General features: G+C 37.7%; 1 protein-coding gene across 8 annotated transcripts in view; it reads left to right on the top strand.

Annotated features, from left to right (window-relative positions):
• POGZ (pogo transposable element derived with ZNF domain) overlaps nucleotides 1–17,171 on the top strand; it is a 57,457-nt gene that overhangs the window by 24,602 nt on the left and 15,684 nt on the right. For 3 of the 8 annotated variants that reach the window (XM_020874313.2, XM_020874312.2, XM_020874316.2), the window contains exons 2-8: nucleotides 2,513–2,637; nucleotides 3,602–3,760; nucleotides 11,055–11,230; nucleotides 12,135–12,243; nucleotides 13,408–13,698; nucleotides 13,777–13,995; nucleotides 16,876–16,982. In XM_020874313.2, coding sequence (XP_020729972.1) covers nucleotides 2,514–2,637; nucleotides 3,602–3,760; nucleotides 11,055–11,230; nucleotides 12,135–12,243; nucleotides 13,408–13,698; nucleotides 13,777–13,995; nucleotides 16,876–16,982 — 1,185 coding nt within the window. In that variant the 5' untranslated portion in view covers nucleotide 2,513. The remainder of the gene's footprint in view (nucleotides 1–2,512; nucleotides 2,638–3,601; nucleotides 3,761–11,054; nucleotides 11,231–12,134; nucleotides 12,244–13,407; nucleotides 13,699–13,776; nucleotides 13,996–16,875; nucleotides 16,983–17,171) is intronic. The other 5 variants (XM_020874314.2, XM_020874318.2, XM_020874317.2 and 2 more) reach the window with 3 other exon arrangements.

Genomic DNA, 17,171 nt, shown 5'->3' with positions numbered 1-17,171 from the left:
GTGAACTCAGTTTCTTAAGATGCTATAAGTAGTTGAGGTAAAAGACTAGCCTTTGAATATGCTATTAAAATATCCATATTCATGACACTGAAAACCACAATTTGCATTCAGATAGCTCTATTTATTCCCGTAGAAAGTTTTCTACCGATTCCTCAGTATATGTATGAGGATTCTGCTTGCAGCTGGTTAGAGCTGAAAGTCCTTAAAAAACATTTATGCACAGTTTATATTCATTCTGATGGATGTTTTATAGGATGCATGAATTATCTGTTGGCTTTGGACTCTAAGACAGTTATACAGTAAAGAACATTAGTATAAAATTAAGTAGTTAGAAAAAAAGTTGTTTAGAATGTTATCTCTTTCAGTGGAACTAGACTGGAAAATACAAAAGTGTGTTGTGTAGGCTTGACTCAAAGAAAGCTTGTGATACAGATTTGGCTTTTTAATTCAGTTTCTGGCTAACATTGTCTTTTGTATATGTAAATTAAATGCAAAACTAAGAAAATTTACTGGAGAAGGAAATGGCAACCCCTTCCAGCATTCTTGCCTGGAAAATCCCACAAATAAAGGAGCCTGGTGGGCTGCAGTCCATGGAATCTCAAGAGTCAAGACGCGACTTAGCAACTAAACAACAAGGAAATTTAAGTTGATACCTTAGAGCTTTTTCTTACCTTACTCATAGCATCTCTCCTTTATGGTTTTGATTTGAGAAAACAGAAATAATTAGAATATTAGATTCCACTTAGAACCAGGCAAAGCACTTTACCCGTTAAAACGGGCCCTTGACTAGCTGTGGAATATTTTGAATTTTCAGGTAGACAACGCCATCTGTTGGGCATCTTGCAAACTATCAAATTGTGTGGCCCTAACGCGATGGTTAAATTGGTTGTTTGTTTTGCCTTAGGGGTGTGGCGGAAAAAACTCTGAGATGCTGAGGCACTGAGAGCTCTTGCAGTGTAAGCTTTGTTTGAACACTGGGCAGTAGTGCTACTCCCATTCCATTACTCAACTAATATTGGAGGGCAGCATAACATTAATAGCTGTTCGTTTGCATTGCAAAGAGGTAGGCTTTATTTCTAAAAAGAAGAATGTAGTTCAAGCAGTGTTTTCAAATTAAAGGCTGACTCCCAAAATCATCGTGGAGTTTAAGGTTGGAATTCCCGGGTGGTGCCCAGTTCATGGGGTCACAAAGAGTCAAGTACTGAGCACGCACGCATGCACATAGGTTGAAATTAGAGTGTGGCTCTTATCTCGAGTACAAAAAGGCTCAGTTATCAAGATAAATAGTATTTTGTATATCATTTTTATGCTATTATTTTTATTTTATTTACATTTAAATTTCACCACAGAGCTTAAGTATATTAAGATTTTTGAAATAAAGGTAAATGGTCAGACAACTTTAAGGATGCAGTGTGTTTAAATTTGTACAATATATTAAGCAATTAGAGGAAATCTAGGGAATGGTATAATTATATACTTTTATAGATTTGGTATATTTTATAAATACCTTTAAATATATTTATAGCTATAGAAGCTTAGATAGATATAGACTTCCCTGGTGGCTCAGTGGTAAAGAATCTGCCTGCTAAATACAAGAGACTGGGATTCGATCTCTGGGTCAGGAAGATCCCCTGGAGAACGAATTGGAACACACTCCAGTATTCTTGCCTTGGAAATCCCATGGACAGAGGAGCCTGACGGGCTACAGTCCATGGGGTTGCAAAAGTTGGACACAGCTTAGGGATGAAACAACCACCACATGGATTTGGTAGCACATATTCAGGGATAAGCCATGTCCTTGGAGGAAATCCATTCAGGAGTGAACAGAGAGGTCCTTGGTTGCTGACAGAATCTCCCCTTGACTTCAGACATATGACAAACCAAGGAGTCTGTCCGCATACAAATACCACTGAATTTCAAAACAGTAGCAACAGGATGATACTAAGAACATGGCTGTTGCCAATTAGGATTGTGGAGGCCAGTCTGAAGCAAGCAGAGTTGGCTGGAGGCTGGGAATGTTGTACCTCAAGTCCAGCATCAGTAGAACAGCAGTCTAGAGACAGAATGGTTAGTGATTTCTTCAAAAGTTCCTGGTTTTCCAAACAAGTTCATAGGATGCTTTCCTCAAATGGTGAATGTATCATTTTTAAAAATTCAATATTCACGCAAAAAAATTCATAATGAGCAAAGTACCAATTTTAAAGAAAAAAGGTCTGACCCCCCCACTTACGAAGTTCACCTCACCCTAATCCCAGTCCTGAGTATTATAGCTTTAATTTTTTTAACCGTAATTATTAAATAATTTGCTGTGGAGTCTTCCACATTAATTTTTTTTTTTTAAGAATAAAAGTTATAATTCTGGAACCTTGAAAATGGGGGAGGTTAGGGGATATGGTAGAGGAAGCACAATGGTGTAGGTTACCAGTAGCTTCAGAGTCTGATTCCATCTTTTGTATAAAACTGTTTCTCCTATTGTGAGGTCAGTGTCTCATTTAACCTTTTCTTCTTGTAGCATGGCGGACACCGACCTGTTCATGGAGTGTGAGGAGGAGGAGTTGGAGCCATGGCAGAAGATCAGTGACGTCATTGAGGATTCCGTAGTTGAGGATTATAATTCAGTGGACAAAGCTACCACAGGTAACAGAACTCTTTGACCTTAGATTGTTGTTATATTGACTGAACTGAATGGCATTTTTGTTAAGAAAGTATGAGGTGGAAGACTTAAGAATTCAGGGTTACTTCTCTGTGGCACTGGTACTACCTTTTCCCCTATTCTCTGGTCTGTACGTACTTTGGTTTTCCTTATACACAAAGCTAGAAACACTATATTTAGTAAATTAAAAACATTGAGAGTTGAGTTAACCAATATTTATCAAACACATAAGCAGTTCTCTTACCAAATGATGTGTGAACAAGTGGTGTGTGTTAGTGTTCATTTATATACCCAGTCAAAAACAGTTTCCCATAGTCTTGAGAGATTGTTTTGTTTGTTTTATTTGAACTTAGTTTCCTTTGTGAGCTGAGCAGAATTTGCTTTGTGTCTGTCTTCAGGGACAGTTTACAAACTTAGGCTTGTAGCTTCTCTTTCAAAAAGGTGCGGTTGCAGGGTCAAATTCTAGGTTGCCCTAAATTCATAAAGTGGGTGGTAGTTCTTTTTCCCCTGAATTGTATCTGTTGCTCTTTTTTTGTTTTTAATCTTTCCTGCCTTGAGAACTGAAGATGGCATTGGTTTGAAACAGGATAGTTGGTGGTCTTGTGGACAGCTTACTAATGCATGGTTATGAATACCAGTAGTGGTGATAATAAGCCTTTTGAGTTCTAGAGGTTTGCTTGTGCTCTATAAGCAAAATAGTGAAATCTGGTTCAGGGAGCCTGTAATCTAACGTAATTCACAGGAAATCGGAGACAAAAAAGAAGGCATTGTGCCTCATTTGTGGCGTGAGGGACACATAGGAGGAGAAATCAGATAACAGTCAGATTTACGAATAAAGCAGGAAACTTTTTGGCTATTGAGACCCGCAATAAGATGAAAGATGAGAAAAGTGTCCTTCAGTGTCCTCTGTCCCTGTCTCCGAGTGACTGTGCCTCCCCTTCCCCGCAGTTTCTGTGAGCCAGCAGCCTGTCTCGGCTCCAGTGCCCGCCGCTGCCCATGCTTCTGTTGCTGGGCACCTCTCTGCATCCACCACCGTTAGTAGCAGCGGGGCACAGAACAGCGACAGTACAAAGAAGACTCTTGTCACACTCATTGCCAACAACAATGGTAAGTGGGATTACTGGGAAATTCTTCCTGGGCTAGAGGGTTCAGAGACTAAAAGTGGTTTTAAGATTAGCTGGACCTGTTCAGTTTTAGGAAATGATGTGGTTCTGCTGCTGTTGAAGTGAGTTTAGTCCTGACTCTCTGATACGGAAGTCAGTGGTGGTGTTCCTCTGAGTTAGTGCTGAATCGATGTTGGTGTTTCAGGTCAGGGGGCAGCTGATTTCTTATTACTGATAATTTCTAGGAAAGAAAATGTAAACCCCAAATTCCTAACTGTTAAGGAGATATGAAGGGGGTGGGATTGTTTGTTTGCTTGTTTGTTTTTAATTAGAAGAGCCCCACTAGTCTGGTAAGAATTCTCTCAGGGCAGTTTTGTTCCATATTTTCTTTGGCAGCTTCATTTGGTCATTGGTTCCTGGGTGTGGAAAATAGGATAGGATTGTTGTCTACCTGAAGGAAATGGTGAAAGAGTAGTGGTTTTTTTTTTAGTGAGTTTATTGACTAGTGAAGTTATATAGTATTGGCTTCTGTTTCATTTTCTATTTTCTTTTCTTTGCAATATTCATTCATTTACATTAGCCAGCAACAATTATACAGCATTAACAATTTATATCAGGGGTCATATAGCGTGTAATATTTTAAAAGTTAGATAAATCTTAATAATTTCACAATTAAAATGGCTTTTTTATTCCCCAAAGTAGTAAACCAAATACCAAAAAAGGAAAGATTAAAAAAAAAGAACTTGTCTTCAATTGTGAAGATGATAAATATTTTTGAAAAGAGAATTTACCACAAGAATTTGTTTCATCCCCACCAAAAAAATCCTGAACTTTACACAAAATTCACATTGAAATAAACTATACAAAATTGATTTTCTTTACCAAAAATAACAGCATTGTTTTTGTAGTATTCCTAGATAAGCCACCAGACACTTACTTTTGCAGGTTTTCTAGATTTTGCTTGTAAATCAGGATGAGGCAGAAGAAAACAGACAAATCAGCTGTAGTATCCATGACCTTGGATCCTTCCTTGACCATGCAACTGAAGTGTTCACCATGTACCTGCCAAAAAGCTTACGAAGGCTTCCTTCATAGGAATGTAAACAGCAACTACCAGATGTGGAACAACAATGGCAGGCTCTTCCATTCAAACTTTAACTATAGTTAAAGCTTCTTGCTTTAACTTCATTTGATAAAGACAGATCTACACTGAAATCCTTGTTTAGTGAGCTCACACATTTCTCTTACAGTCTGATAATTTTCATAATGGCCCCTTTCAGACTTTTAACGGCATACTTAAAACTCCTACTATTCAAAGGTCGATCATGAGCTTCCTTGTACCATTTTTTATTGTCTCCTTCCTCTCATACCTCCTACTTTGTTTCTGATGACTGTTTCTACATTCTGCAAATGCGTTATTGGCAAGTTCTGTCTCAAGGTTCATGTCTAGAGTAAACATCTTCATAGAATTATTGCACTGCTATAAAGGACTTATTTTTAATTTTAACTTTACAAGACTAATATGTGCATTGTAGAAAAAGGGGACAGTAAAAGGAGGAAGAAAACAATTTTTAACTGTAATCCTACTACCTGGAGATAACTATTTGTAACTTATTCTGTACTATATGGATCTTTTAAATTAATTCGTTTCTTTATCTTATTTTTGGCTGCACGTGGTTTTTGTTGCTTTGTGTGGGCTTTCTCTAGTTACTCTCTAGTTGCGGTGCACAGGCTTCTCATTGCAGCAGTGTGTCTTGTTTCTGACCATGGGCCCTAGGGCTTAGTGGTTGAGGCAAAGGCTCAATAGTTGTGGCACACAGGTCTAGTTGCCATGTGACATCTTCCCAGACCGGGGATTAAACTTGTGTCTCCTGCATTGGCACTTTACCACTGGACAGCTAGGGAAGTCCCCATATATGTGCTTTATGTGCATCTATATGCTATGTGAAGTGATTCACTCCTTATAAAAATGGGCCCATACAGATTCTAATTGCTTTTCTCCCTTAGTATGTAGTGACTATCTTCTCATTTTAATAAATCTTTATGTAACATTTTTGATGATTATTTGCTGTTGTTTGGTTAACAGTCCTCAGCAATAGGTTGTAAAGCGGTATACTACTACTTTTAGAGTTTTTGTAAACATCTGTCTTTTCTCATATCCTTAGTTCTGAGAATACATTTCTAAATGTCAAATTGTTGTATCAGAGGTTATCACAATTTTTAAGGATTTTGATCAGTATTTTTCCTGAAATGGCCATCTAGACATGTTGTATCTTATATTTCCAGTAGACGTGAACCTAATATTCTTACTTTCGGATATAACCACTTACCTTCCATATTTTTGGACATTTATTAAATCCCATTTTTTGTGATTATAAATCGTTACGATGAACATTCTCAGGCATCATATCTGTGCCTACTATGTAAGCATATCTGTCGTATAAAGTGAGATTGCTGGGTCAGGCATTTAAAATTTAATAGTATCAAGTTTCCATAAGAGATTGCTCTACATACGGCCTCACCAGTCAGTCTTTGGATATCAAAAGAATAATTTTTATTACATGAAAAATTCCTAGAATTCTTTTTCAACATATAATCAGTGACCCTCATATATATATATATATAAAGATGAGGAACCGTTAGAGATTTTTTTCATTTTTACAGATGTGGAAACCAAGGTGTGGAGAATCTGAATAATATACTTAAGGTCAAATAGTAAGTGACTAAACTGGATTTGAATTATTTAGACTTCAAAACTTGTGGCTTTCCCACTGCATTATACTACTTTCCTATGTTTCTCTTAAAATAATCTTGTCAAAGTGCTATGAGCAACCAGTTTTGCCAAATTTTCCTTTGATCACAGCGTTCTGAGGCCAAAGATGAGCATCACATGACTTAATTTCTTTGAATGGACCTTTGATTCCTGTGGCCTATGTGCAAAAAATTTTTTGAAGTATAAAAATTGATTTTATTTACTTTAAAAAGCTCTAGTATTCAAATTAAAATGTTAACCCATGTTCATGGTTTTAAAAAAAAGATATAGACTGGTTACTACAGTTACATATGTCTTGTGTGTTCTTCCAGAAATTCATTAGTTCTGGAAGTTCTCTAGTGGTACAGTAGTTAGGACTCTGAGATTTTACTGCCAAGGGCCTGAGTCCAATCCCTGGTTGGGAAACTAAGATCATATAAGTCTCACAGCCAAAAAAAAAATAAAGGCTTAAAATTTCTTTCATGCATAGATGAGCACACATTAATAGATTGAGTTTGTCTAGCTTTCTTTTTTGTATGAAATATACAACTGTGTGACTTTTATGAAATACTCTTGAAATGCCAGCATTATTCATTATAGCCCAGAAGTGAAAACTACCTAAGATGTTGAATGAATAAGCAAAATGTGGTGTATTCATACAACGGACTATTACTGGGCCATAGAAAGAAGTGGAATAGTGATATATACTACAGCATGAATGAACCTTGGAAAACATACTAAGTGAAAGAGTCAAATATAAAAAGGCCACCACATATTGTATGACTCCATTATTATGAAATGCCGTTAATAGACAAATCTATAGAAACAGAAAGTAAGATTGTTGGTTGCCAGGGCTGGGGGAAGTAGAATGGGGAATAACTGCTAATGGGTATACAGTTTCTTTTGGGGATGATGAAATCTGGAATTAAATAGTGGTTATGATTGCACAAAACCTGTGAATATACTAAAGAGCCTTCAAATTGTACACTTCAAGTGGGTGATACAGTATGTATGATATGTGAATTACATCTCAGTAAGGCTTTTTTCTTTTTTAAGAAAATGTTAGGAATAAGATTACAGATGTTTTACTATTGATTTTGCCATTCTTCAGAATCCATCACTCAGCATTTAGAAATTATTCCTATAGTTCTGGCTGACCGTATGTATGCATTGGAAAGGAATATTATGAAATGAAATGACCTACTGCCTGATTCTGAGCTGTGAATGATGTGAATTTAATGTTACAGATTTTTTTTTTTTACTATAATTAGGATTTTCAATTCCTGTTTGGTCCATTTCAACTCCATTTAGCCCTCTTATCTCTGGGGTTTAAGGCTATGTAAATAAACTTAGTGAAAAAAATCAAGACCTTCAAATTTGTAAAGTAAACAGAATGTGTTTTGAGAGAAGCCATGGGATGTTCTATTATTTAATCTGCTTAAGGCTGTGGTACTTAATTGAGAGCAGACCTCCAGGTAGAGAACTGGTTGGATGATTCTTTTAAAGGCTTTTTTAAGCCTCAAGATTCTGACTGCCTTCTTCATTTTCTGGAAATAGAACTTTGGAAAACTTTTGAATTGTCAGCATTTCTTTTAGGAAAGAAGAAGAATGCAGGAATCATTAAAAACAATTCATTTGTTTGAATTGGAATTATTAGAATAATTTATAGAATTAATTAAATAAATACTTACTCTGGGTGACTTGCCATATGCTGGTTTTGCTTTCAGTTGAATTGTAAACCTAGTCTAGGCTTAGAAACCTTCTTTGTTTGCCTTTTATTTTTGGAAAGGTCCTAACAGTTCATCAAAATTCAAACATGACCCTGACATCCGAGAATATTTGCAGAAAATGCTTGTGTTAACATTCTTTATAGTAGTAGACTATGTATAGATTTCATGGAAACAAGGCCTGTCTTTTGAGACTTTCTAATGCTAGTTGATTGCACATAAACACAAAAAATTTTCCATCCTTCCCTTCCTATATTTAGATGAGATGTTGAGTCATTGATTTTATCTTAAGAATTTTTAGTTTCAGATAAATAACAGATAATTTATTTTCTTTTACCCTAGCAGTTAAAATAATGAATAGAAAATATATTTTTTTATTTAGTCAATATTTTTCAACCATAAATTGTGAAGGAATAAAAAGAGATGGATGGGGAAGCTATAGATTAAAAGAGATTTAAGATGTCCATCAGTTGTACTTTATGAACCCTTTTGTAACCCAACTCAAACAAAAAAATATAATCGTCAATTTGAATTTTAACTGGATATTTAATATCAAAGAATTGTTTTATTTATGGCTGCACTGCACAGCATGTGGGATCTTTGTTCCCAGACCAGGGATCCAACCTGTGCACCATTCTGTGGAAGTGTAGAGTCCTAACCACTGGACCACCAGGAAAGCCCCCAAGAATTATAAATTTAACTTTATTGAGGTATAATTTACAAATAAAATTGTAAGATACTTAATGTGTACATTGTGGGGATTTGATATTTGTATGTGTTGTGAAAGGATTTTGTCTAGTTAATTAACATATCCATTACCTCACATATTTTTCATTTTGGGGGTCTGGGATAGGACTAGTGAGAATGTTTAAGTTCTCTTGGCAAACTTTAATTATATCGTACACTGTTATCCACTGTAGTCACAGAATTATAATATTTTTTAGGAGTGATAATGATGTTATATTTCCTCTTTTTTAGGATCTTTATTTTTTAGAGATAATATATTGAAGTATTTATAGATGATATGATCTGATACTTGTTTCAGCATAATATGGGAGCTGGTAAGAGGGTGTGAGGTACAGATGAAAGAAGGTTGGCCTTAAGTTGATAATTACTGAAGCTGGTATAGGTACATGGAGGTTTATTATAGTATTTTATTTTTATTTGAACGTTTTCATAATAAAATATTTAAGTTGAAATATATATAGAGAGAAAGACCCATATGATTAGCATAGACAGAACTTGGAATTTTTTGTCTGTCAGCTTCTATAATTACTTGTCTGCTGACCCAGTAACTATGAGAGTCTAGTCCACTGGTGGTCTCTCAGTTTCTGGGAGAACATGGGACAAGTCACTATTGGCCCATTAATAGCCAGCCACTTATATACCCACTTTGGGTGGTCTAGCTTTGTAGCTATCTAGTAACGCCATTTGTCACATGTAATTTAAAACTTCAGAGGAGTCCATCCCATTTTAGTGAAAAGAGCTGCAGTATTTTGCTTGAATCTTTGATTTAGGCATATTGGCTCTCTGAAATAGAATTTAGAGTAGTCTTTGTAAATCAGAAAACTTAGTGTTAATGATTTTTTAGCCAAACTTAGCAAATGGAGGCTTCTCAGGTGGAGCTAGCGGTAAAGAATCCACCTGCCAATGCGGGAGACTCAGGAGATAAGGGTTCAATCCCTGGGTTGGGAAGAGCCCTTAGAATAAGAAATGGCAACCCGTTCCAGGATTCTTGCCTGGGAAGTCCTATGGATAGAGGAGCCTGGTGGGCTACAGTCCAAGGAGCCACAAAGAGTTGGACATGACTGAGCAACTGAGAACATACAGCAAATAGAGGACTTAAAACATTTCTAAAGTTACTTTTATCACACAGGAAAAAGAATTTAAAATACTTCAGTTTGAAAATATTTATGATATTGGTATTATTTATTTATGAAGGAATCTTCTGAAGTCATGTTTATTAGTTTTGGCAGGTGTTTTCTTTATAAGTTTTAATGACATGAAGTCTGTTTCCATACCTATACATACCTATACAAGACAATGGATATTTAGAGAATCTGTTGCATTTCTGAGATTTGGTTCACTAGGAAGTGATCCCATTCTTTTGTGTACTTGCTGAATTAATGTTTGTTGATGAATATTCCTCTTTTAAAAAGTTTAAGGTAGAGTAACAACAAATCACATTCCAATAAAATAGGTTTTACATAGTAAAAATATGGAGAAAGAATTTATACGTTACATGGTTTTGCTGACTTGGTATGGGGAAGTTATATGTGGTCGCTTGAATCATCAAAGTGATAGCCATGTACAAGTCTGACCGTGTGTGTTAAGACACGCCTTGTTATGATACATGGGTTTCCCTGATGGCTCAGTGGTAAAGAACCTGCCTGCCAGTGCAGGAGACGCAGGTTCAATCCCTGTGTCAGGAAGATGTCCTAGAGAAGGAAATGGCAACCCACTCCAATATTCTTGCCTGGGAAATTGCTTGGACAGAGGAGCCTGGCAGGCTACAGTCCATGAGATCGCAAAAGAGTTGGACACAATTTAGCAGTTAAATAACAGCAAGTTAAGATATATGAGAGAGATTTTAGTGAACTTTCTGTATCTATATATTTTTCTGTTAATTGTAGATTTCAGTAAAGCTTTTAAATATTTGGTAAGTTTGATGACATTAAACCTGGGGTGAGTGACAGTCTTGAATATCTTGATACTTGGGGACACCATTTCTTACCTAAGACCATTGTGTTGCTTATAAATTGTGGCTTACAGTGTTGTTTTTTTGTTTTTTTTTCCTTCTTCTTCCTTTTATCCTTTAGCTGGCAATTCTTTGGTCCAACAAGGTGGACAGCCGCTCATCCTAACCCAGAATCCAACCCCAGGTCTGGGTACAATGGTTACTCAACCAGTATTGAGGCCTGTGCAGGTCATGCAGAATGCCAACCATGTGACTAGTTCCCCGGTAGCTTCACAGCCAATATTTATCACTACACAGGTAAGTAGGGCTCTGAATTCTGGGACCTGGTAGAATTCTGGGACTGTGGGAACCTTTCAAGGCTCTGACTTGAGTCTCCAGCATAATTAGAAATGGTTCTAGGTTCTGTCCTTTGATCTGGCTTTCTCATTTACTAGTTTTTTTAATTTGATGCTGACTTTAGTAGAAAGCCCAACATAGCATACAGCTGGGTAATTTCCTCTTTATACCTCCAGAGGGCTATTAAGTAATTTGATTGAGGTCTAGGCAGGAGAGAGTGGGAAGCTTGCATTAGGAAGCCTTAACATTTGGCCCTCAAAAGTTCTCACCCTTTGCTTGGGCTATTTTTCTTATAATGGGGTGAGTTAGTTGACTTACAGAAGTATATGTGCAAAACTGGTGAAGTGCAGGGAGATCTTTGAAAGAGAAGGAAGATGACTTATTTGAAAGAAATGTGAATTGCAGTTGAAAACCCAGTGCTGGTGTGGGATTAAAAGGCCGATGCTTTTTCCTCCCTTGTCTTACAAGTTTCCCAGAGGTGTATGGCCTTTTGAGGTAGACTTTGGGAACAGTTTCCTACAGTTGTTTTTATGTTGACTCTCTCCCATTAATGTCAGGTTTTTTTCCCCATTCTTTGGGGTCAGTTTCTGGATGAGTTTTTTTAAACTGAGGTTCTTTTAAGACAAGAACTAGGTTTTCATTTTTTTTCATATGCACCAAACCTCATTCTCCAGTTTTAGTATTTGTCATTCAAAAGTTTGCCAGAAGTCCAGACTTTTCTCCATCTCAGTCATTGAAAAGCTCTAGTTCAAGAGAGAGAATCATTAGGTAAGAGTGTGGGAATATTTTGGACATGGGTCTGAATACAGTCTCTGCTAGTGTTAGCTGATCTCCATGTTAAAGATCATTTTGCTTTTTAATGCAGGGATTTCCTGTAAGAAATGTCCGGCCTGTACAAAATGCAATGAATCAGGTTGGGATTGTGTTGAACGTACAGCAAGGCCAAACGGTTAGACCAATTACACTAGTCCCAGGTAAGGAAAAATGTATACCCATTTGGAATAAACCAACATCCAAAAGACTTGTTTTTGTTGTCAAAAGTATTGAAGGTCATTTGAAAAGTATACTTTCTGAAACTATAAAAATCATATTGATTTTAAGCCCCATTTTTAAAAAACTTCCTAACCTTTGGCCAGGGTGGTAATTTTATTTTTCTTGTTAACTTTTTACCACCTTTCATGAGGTAGTAAAACAGGGTTTTTATAGATATTTTTCTGTTTCTGCTCTGTTTTTTGCAGCTATTGTTTGTTATCCTGAAGGACTATTATTAATGCAAACTCCCAAATTCTGTATTCCTAATAAGTCTACTTACTTACATGGTGGACTTATAAACTTATTTTGCTTGCATTTTACAGCATAGATTTGGAGTATAAATTAAACAAGTGGCATATTCTTTGAGGATGAATATTGCCAATGATTAGGGGTTTTTTTGTTTGTTTGTTTTTTTTAAGAAATTAAATTGAAAGATAATTCTTTAAAATCTTGTGATTTTGCCCATGGTTCTATATTCAGTGTTTACTACATTTTGGGCCAAAAAATACTGTATTATTTTAGTTGTGGTAAAGGTAGCTTGTCTTCCTAAGTTTTTGTCATTGTTCTTAGACCTCATTGGGATTTTGGCCTTCAGGTCTGAGCTTATCCTATGTAGTTCTGATATTTCTTAAATATTTGTAAGTGAATTGTCTATAGTTGATCCAGGAGACTCACCTTTGGGACATCCTAGTAGAATGGCATACATAGTCTGTCTTCTATGTGAGCTTGTATAAGAGAATGAAAGACTGTTTTTAGTATTCTGAGAAAGGATTACATTTTTCAGAACCAGCTTTGCCTCTTGGCCTGTGTATACCCATACTGCTTCCCACACTATACCCATTATTCTCTGCCAATACCAAGGTCAGGCTATTCATGATTTACTCCTGGAATAGAAAAGGTAGCGTGCTGAGATGTTTGGGGAGGAGTTGATGGAAATCTGCCTTCACTGTAATGTTTTTAGGACTGATTACTGAGGCTAACTACTTCCATCAGTTTGGGGAAATAATCTTTTCCTTTTCCAGTATTTTGAGTAAACACAGAGGGAATGTGTTACAGGAGAGCTCACTAACCAAGATTTGGTGCTTTTCTTTGTCTCTCTTTTGAAGCCCCAGGTACCCAGTTTGTTAAGCCGACAGTTGGAGTCCCACAAGTGTTCTCTCAGATGACCCCTGTGAGGCCAGGCTCCACGATGCCTGTGCGGCCCACCACCAATACCTTCACCACCGTCATCCCAGCCACTCTCACCATTCGAAGCACCGTCCCACAGTCCCAGTCCCAGTCGACCAAGTCCACTCCCAGCACTTCCACCACTCCTACTGCCACACAGCCGACCTCACTGGGGCACCTTGCTGTTCAGCCTCCAGGCCAGTCCAGCCAGACTCAGAATCCCAAACTAGGTGAGGCTTGGGAAGAGGAGATGGAATATGGGATGGGTGATGGCTGGAGAACAGATGGTTATCACTTGGCCAACAAAGCTCCCTCCTTCCCCTCTCCACCTGCAGTGAGCATTGCCAGCTTTGTCACTGTGAAGCGGCCTGGTGTCACAGGTGAAAATAGCAATGAAGTGGCCAAACTGGTGAATACCCTTAACACCATCCCTTCCCTGGGCCAGAGTCCTGGGCCAGTGGTGGTATCCAACAACAGCTCCGCACATGGCTCTCAAAGAACCAGCGGGCCCGAGTCTTCAGTGAAAGGTACGATAATCAGAAAGACTCTGGGCAGCCAATCATTGAAAAACATTAGCATAAAGTATTTATTGTATCAGAAGTCTGTACTGTGAAATAGAGAAAATAGGGTATAGCTGCTATAGTCTTGTTATCACAGAAACTTCAGTGTAGTAAAGAGCACTGCCACTTGTGAAAAGTGTGACTCAGTCAGCCCAAAGGAGTTTTCTTGTTAACTGTGCTTTTGAAACGAGTGAAATGGATCGAGTGATCGGAGATGAATGGGATAATCAAAAGATAGTTCAGGGAGGAGGAGATGGATTTCTCAACTAGAGTTTAAAGTTGAGATTTGGTAGAGAGGTTTTCAGGTGTAGAAGGGTTATGAGCATAACCATTTTCAATTTCAGTCCTAGAATAGGACTTGGCAAACCTTTTCTGTAAAGGACCAGATAGTTAATATTTTAGGCTTCATGCACAGTATGATTTTGTCACAAATACTTTGTGCCATTTTGGTGCAAAAGTAGCCATAGACATATGACTATGTGCCACTAAAACTATTTATGGGCTCTGAATTTTCAATTTCGTTTTATTTTCATGTGTTAGAAAATCTTACTCTTCTTTTGCTTTTATTTGAACCCTTTAAAAATATGAAAACCTTTAACAAATGGTATTGAGAAAACTGGATATTCACATGCAAAAAAAGGGACTTGGGCCATTACCATACACCATATATAAAAACTAACTCAATGAATTATATCCCAAAATAAAAGACCTAAAACCATAAAACTCTTAGAAGAAAGCATAGGGGGAGAACTTTATGACATTGGATTTGGTAGTGATTTCTTGCATATGACACCAAAAGCATAGGCAGCAAAAGAAAAAGGAGATAAATGCTGCTGTTGCTAAGTCGCTTCAGTCATGTCCGACTCTGTGCGACCCCATAGACGGCAGCCCACCAGGCTTCGCTGACCCTGGGATTCTCCAGGCAAGGACACTAGAGTGGGTTGCCGTTTTCTTCTCAATGCATGAAAGTGAAAACTGAAAGTGAAGTCGCTCAGTCGTGTCCAACCCTGTGCCAGCCCATAGACAGCAGCCCACCAGGCTCTTCTGTCCATGGGATTTTCCAGGCAAGAGTCCTGGAGTGGGCTGCCATTGCCTTCTCTGAGATAAGTGAGACTACTTCAGAATTTAAAATTTCAGAGCATCAGAGGGTTAGGGTTAGGGAGAGTGGGAAAGCAACTCACTTTTCATGGGAGAAGATATTTGTAAATCATATATCTTATAAGGACTTAATTTCCAGAATATATAAACTATTTCTACAGCTCAACCAACAATAAAAGAACAACCCAATTAAAAAATGAGCGAAGGAGCTGAATAGAGAATTCTCAAGGAAGATATACAAATGGCCATTAAGCACCAAAAAGATGCTAAACATCACTAATGATGAAAATGCAAGATCACAAATACAGAAAATACTGCTTCACACCGATTAATATAGCTTTTATCCAGAAAAAGAAAAAGAAGTGTTGGTGAAGGATGTAGAGAAAGTGGAACCCCTGTGCATTGCTGGTGGGGATGTAAAATGGGATGATGGTCCCTCAAAAAATGAGAAATAAAATTACCACATGTTTCAGTAATTCCATTTTGGGGTATGTATACCCAGAAGAATTGAAAGCAGGGACCCAAACAGATACTTGTACCCCGTGTTCACAGCAACGTTATTCACAAAAGCCTGTAGATGGAAGCATCTAAGATGTTCATCAACTGATGAAAGGATAAACAAAATAGGGTGTATATATATACAGTGGTATATTCAGTTCAGTCGCTCATTTGTGTCCGACTCTTTGTGACCCCATGAACTGTAGCACACCAGGCTTCCCTGTCCATCACTGACTCCTGAAGTTTGCTCAGACTCCTGTCCATCGAGTTGGTGATGCCATCCAACCATCTCATCCTCTGTCGTCCCTTTCTCCCTCCTTCAGTCTTTCCCAGCATCAGGGTCTTTTCCAGTGAGTCAGTTCTTTGCATCAGGTGGCCAAAGTATTAGAGCTTTAGCTTCAGCATCAGTCCTTCCAGTGAATATTCAGGACTGATTTCCTTTAGGATGGACTGGTTGGATCTCCTTGCAGTCCAAGGGACTCTCAAGAGTCTTCTCCAGCATCACAGTTCAAAAGCATCAATACTTAAGTGGTATATTGTTCAGCCTTAAAAAGGAAAGAAATTCTGATACATGCTATAATATGGATGAACCTTCAGGACATTATGCTAAGTAAAATAAGCCAGCCACAAGAGGACAAATACTGTGTGAGTCCAGTTACATGAGGTATGTGGAGTAGTCAAACTCACAGAGACAGAAAGTAGAGTGGTGGTTGCTAGAGTTGTAGGAGGAATGGACAATGGGGAATTATAATAGGTATAGAGTTTTAGTTTTGAGGGGTGAAAAGAGTGTTGGACATTGCATGAAAATGTGAATGTTCTTAACCACTGAACCAAACATTTTAAAATGGTAAAGAGGAAATTTTATGTGAAGTATATTTTACCATGATTTATAACCAGAACAATTGCAGAAAATATATTGGGTTGGCCTAGAAGTTTGTTCGGTTTTCCCCAACAACTTATGGAAAAACTTATACGAACTTTTTAGCCGACCCAATAAAAGCCATTTTTAGTTCATTAGCCAAACAGAAACTGGCAGCTGGCTGGATTTGGTCTACGAGTTGTGATTTGCTAACCCCTGGCCTAAAGTTAGAAGAATGGTAAAAGGAATGTGCCTCGTAGTGATTTCTCATGCTTGCTTACCAACCTTAGTTATACCCTTCATGAAGTGTTTAATAACCTGTTTTTCCAAGAGGCCGGTTGTCTTTTTCTAGCATTATCTTACTAATCTTACCGTGTTCTCACTTCTTCCAGTGACCTCACCCATCCCAGTGTTTGACCTCCAGGATGGTGGACGGAAGATATGTCCACAGTGTAATGCTCACTTCCGTGTTACTGAAGCTTTGAGAGGTCACATGTGTGTAAGTGATATCACCTGTGGTAGGGATCCAGCGTAAATGGCCACCACTCCCTGTCTACTTCCTGTAGTCTTGGGGGAGTGTAAGGCAAGGACTCTGAAACGACTTGGAAGCTTTTTAAAGGGCTATGCTCTTGGCCTGTTTTAGAATGAACTCAAAAATGTAATGGGAAACATTTAAAGTCCCTCAGAT

Source organism: Odocoileus virginianus, chromosome 5 (genome assembly GCF_023699985.2).
Source record: "Odocoileus virginianus isolate 20LAN1187 ecotype Illinois chromosome 5, Ovbor_1.2, whole genome shotgun sequence".
Taxonomy (NCBI): Eukaryota; Metazoa; Chordata; class Mammalia; order Artiodactyla; family Cervidae; genus Odocoileus; species Odocoileus virginianus.
This window is presented reverse-complemented; position numbering and strand designations above follow the sequence as displayed.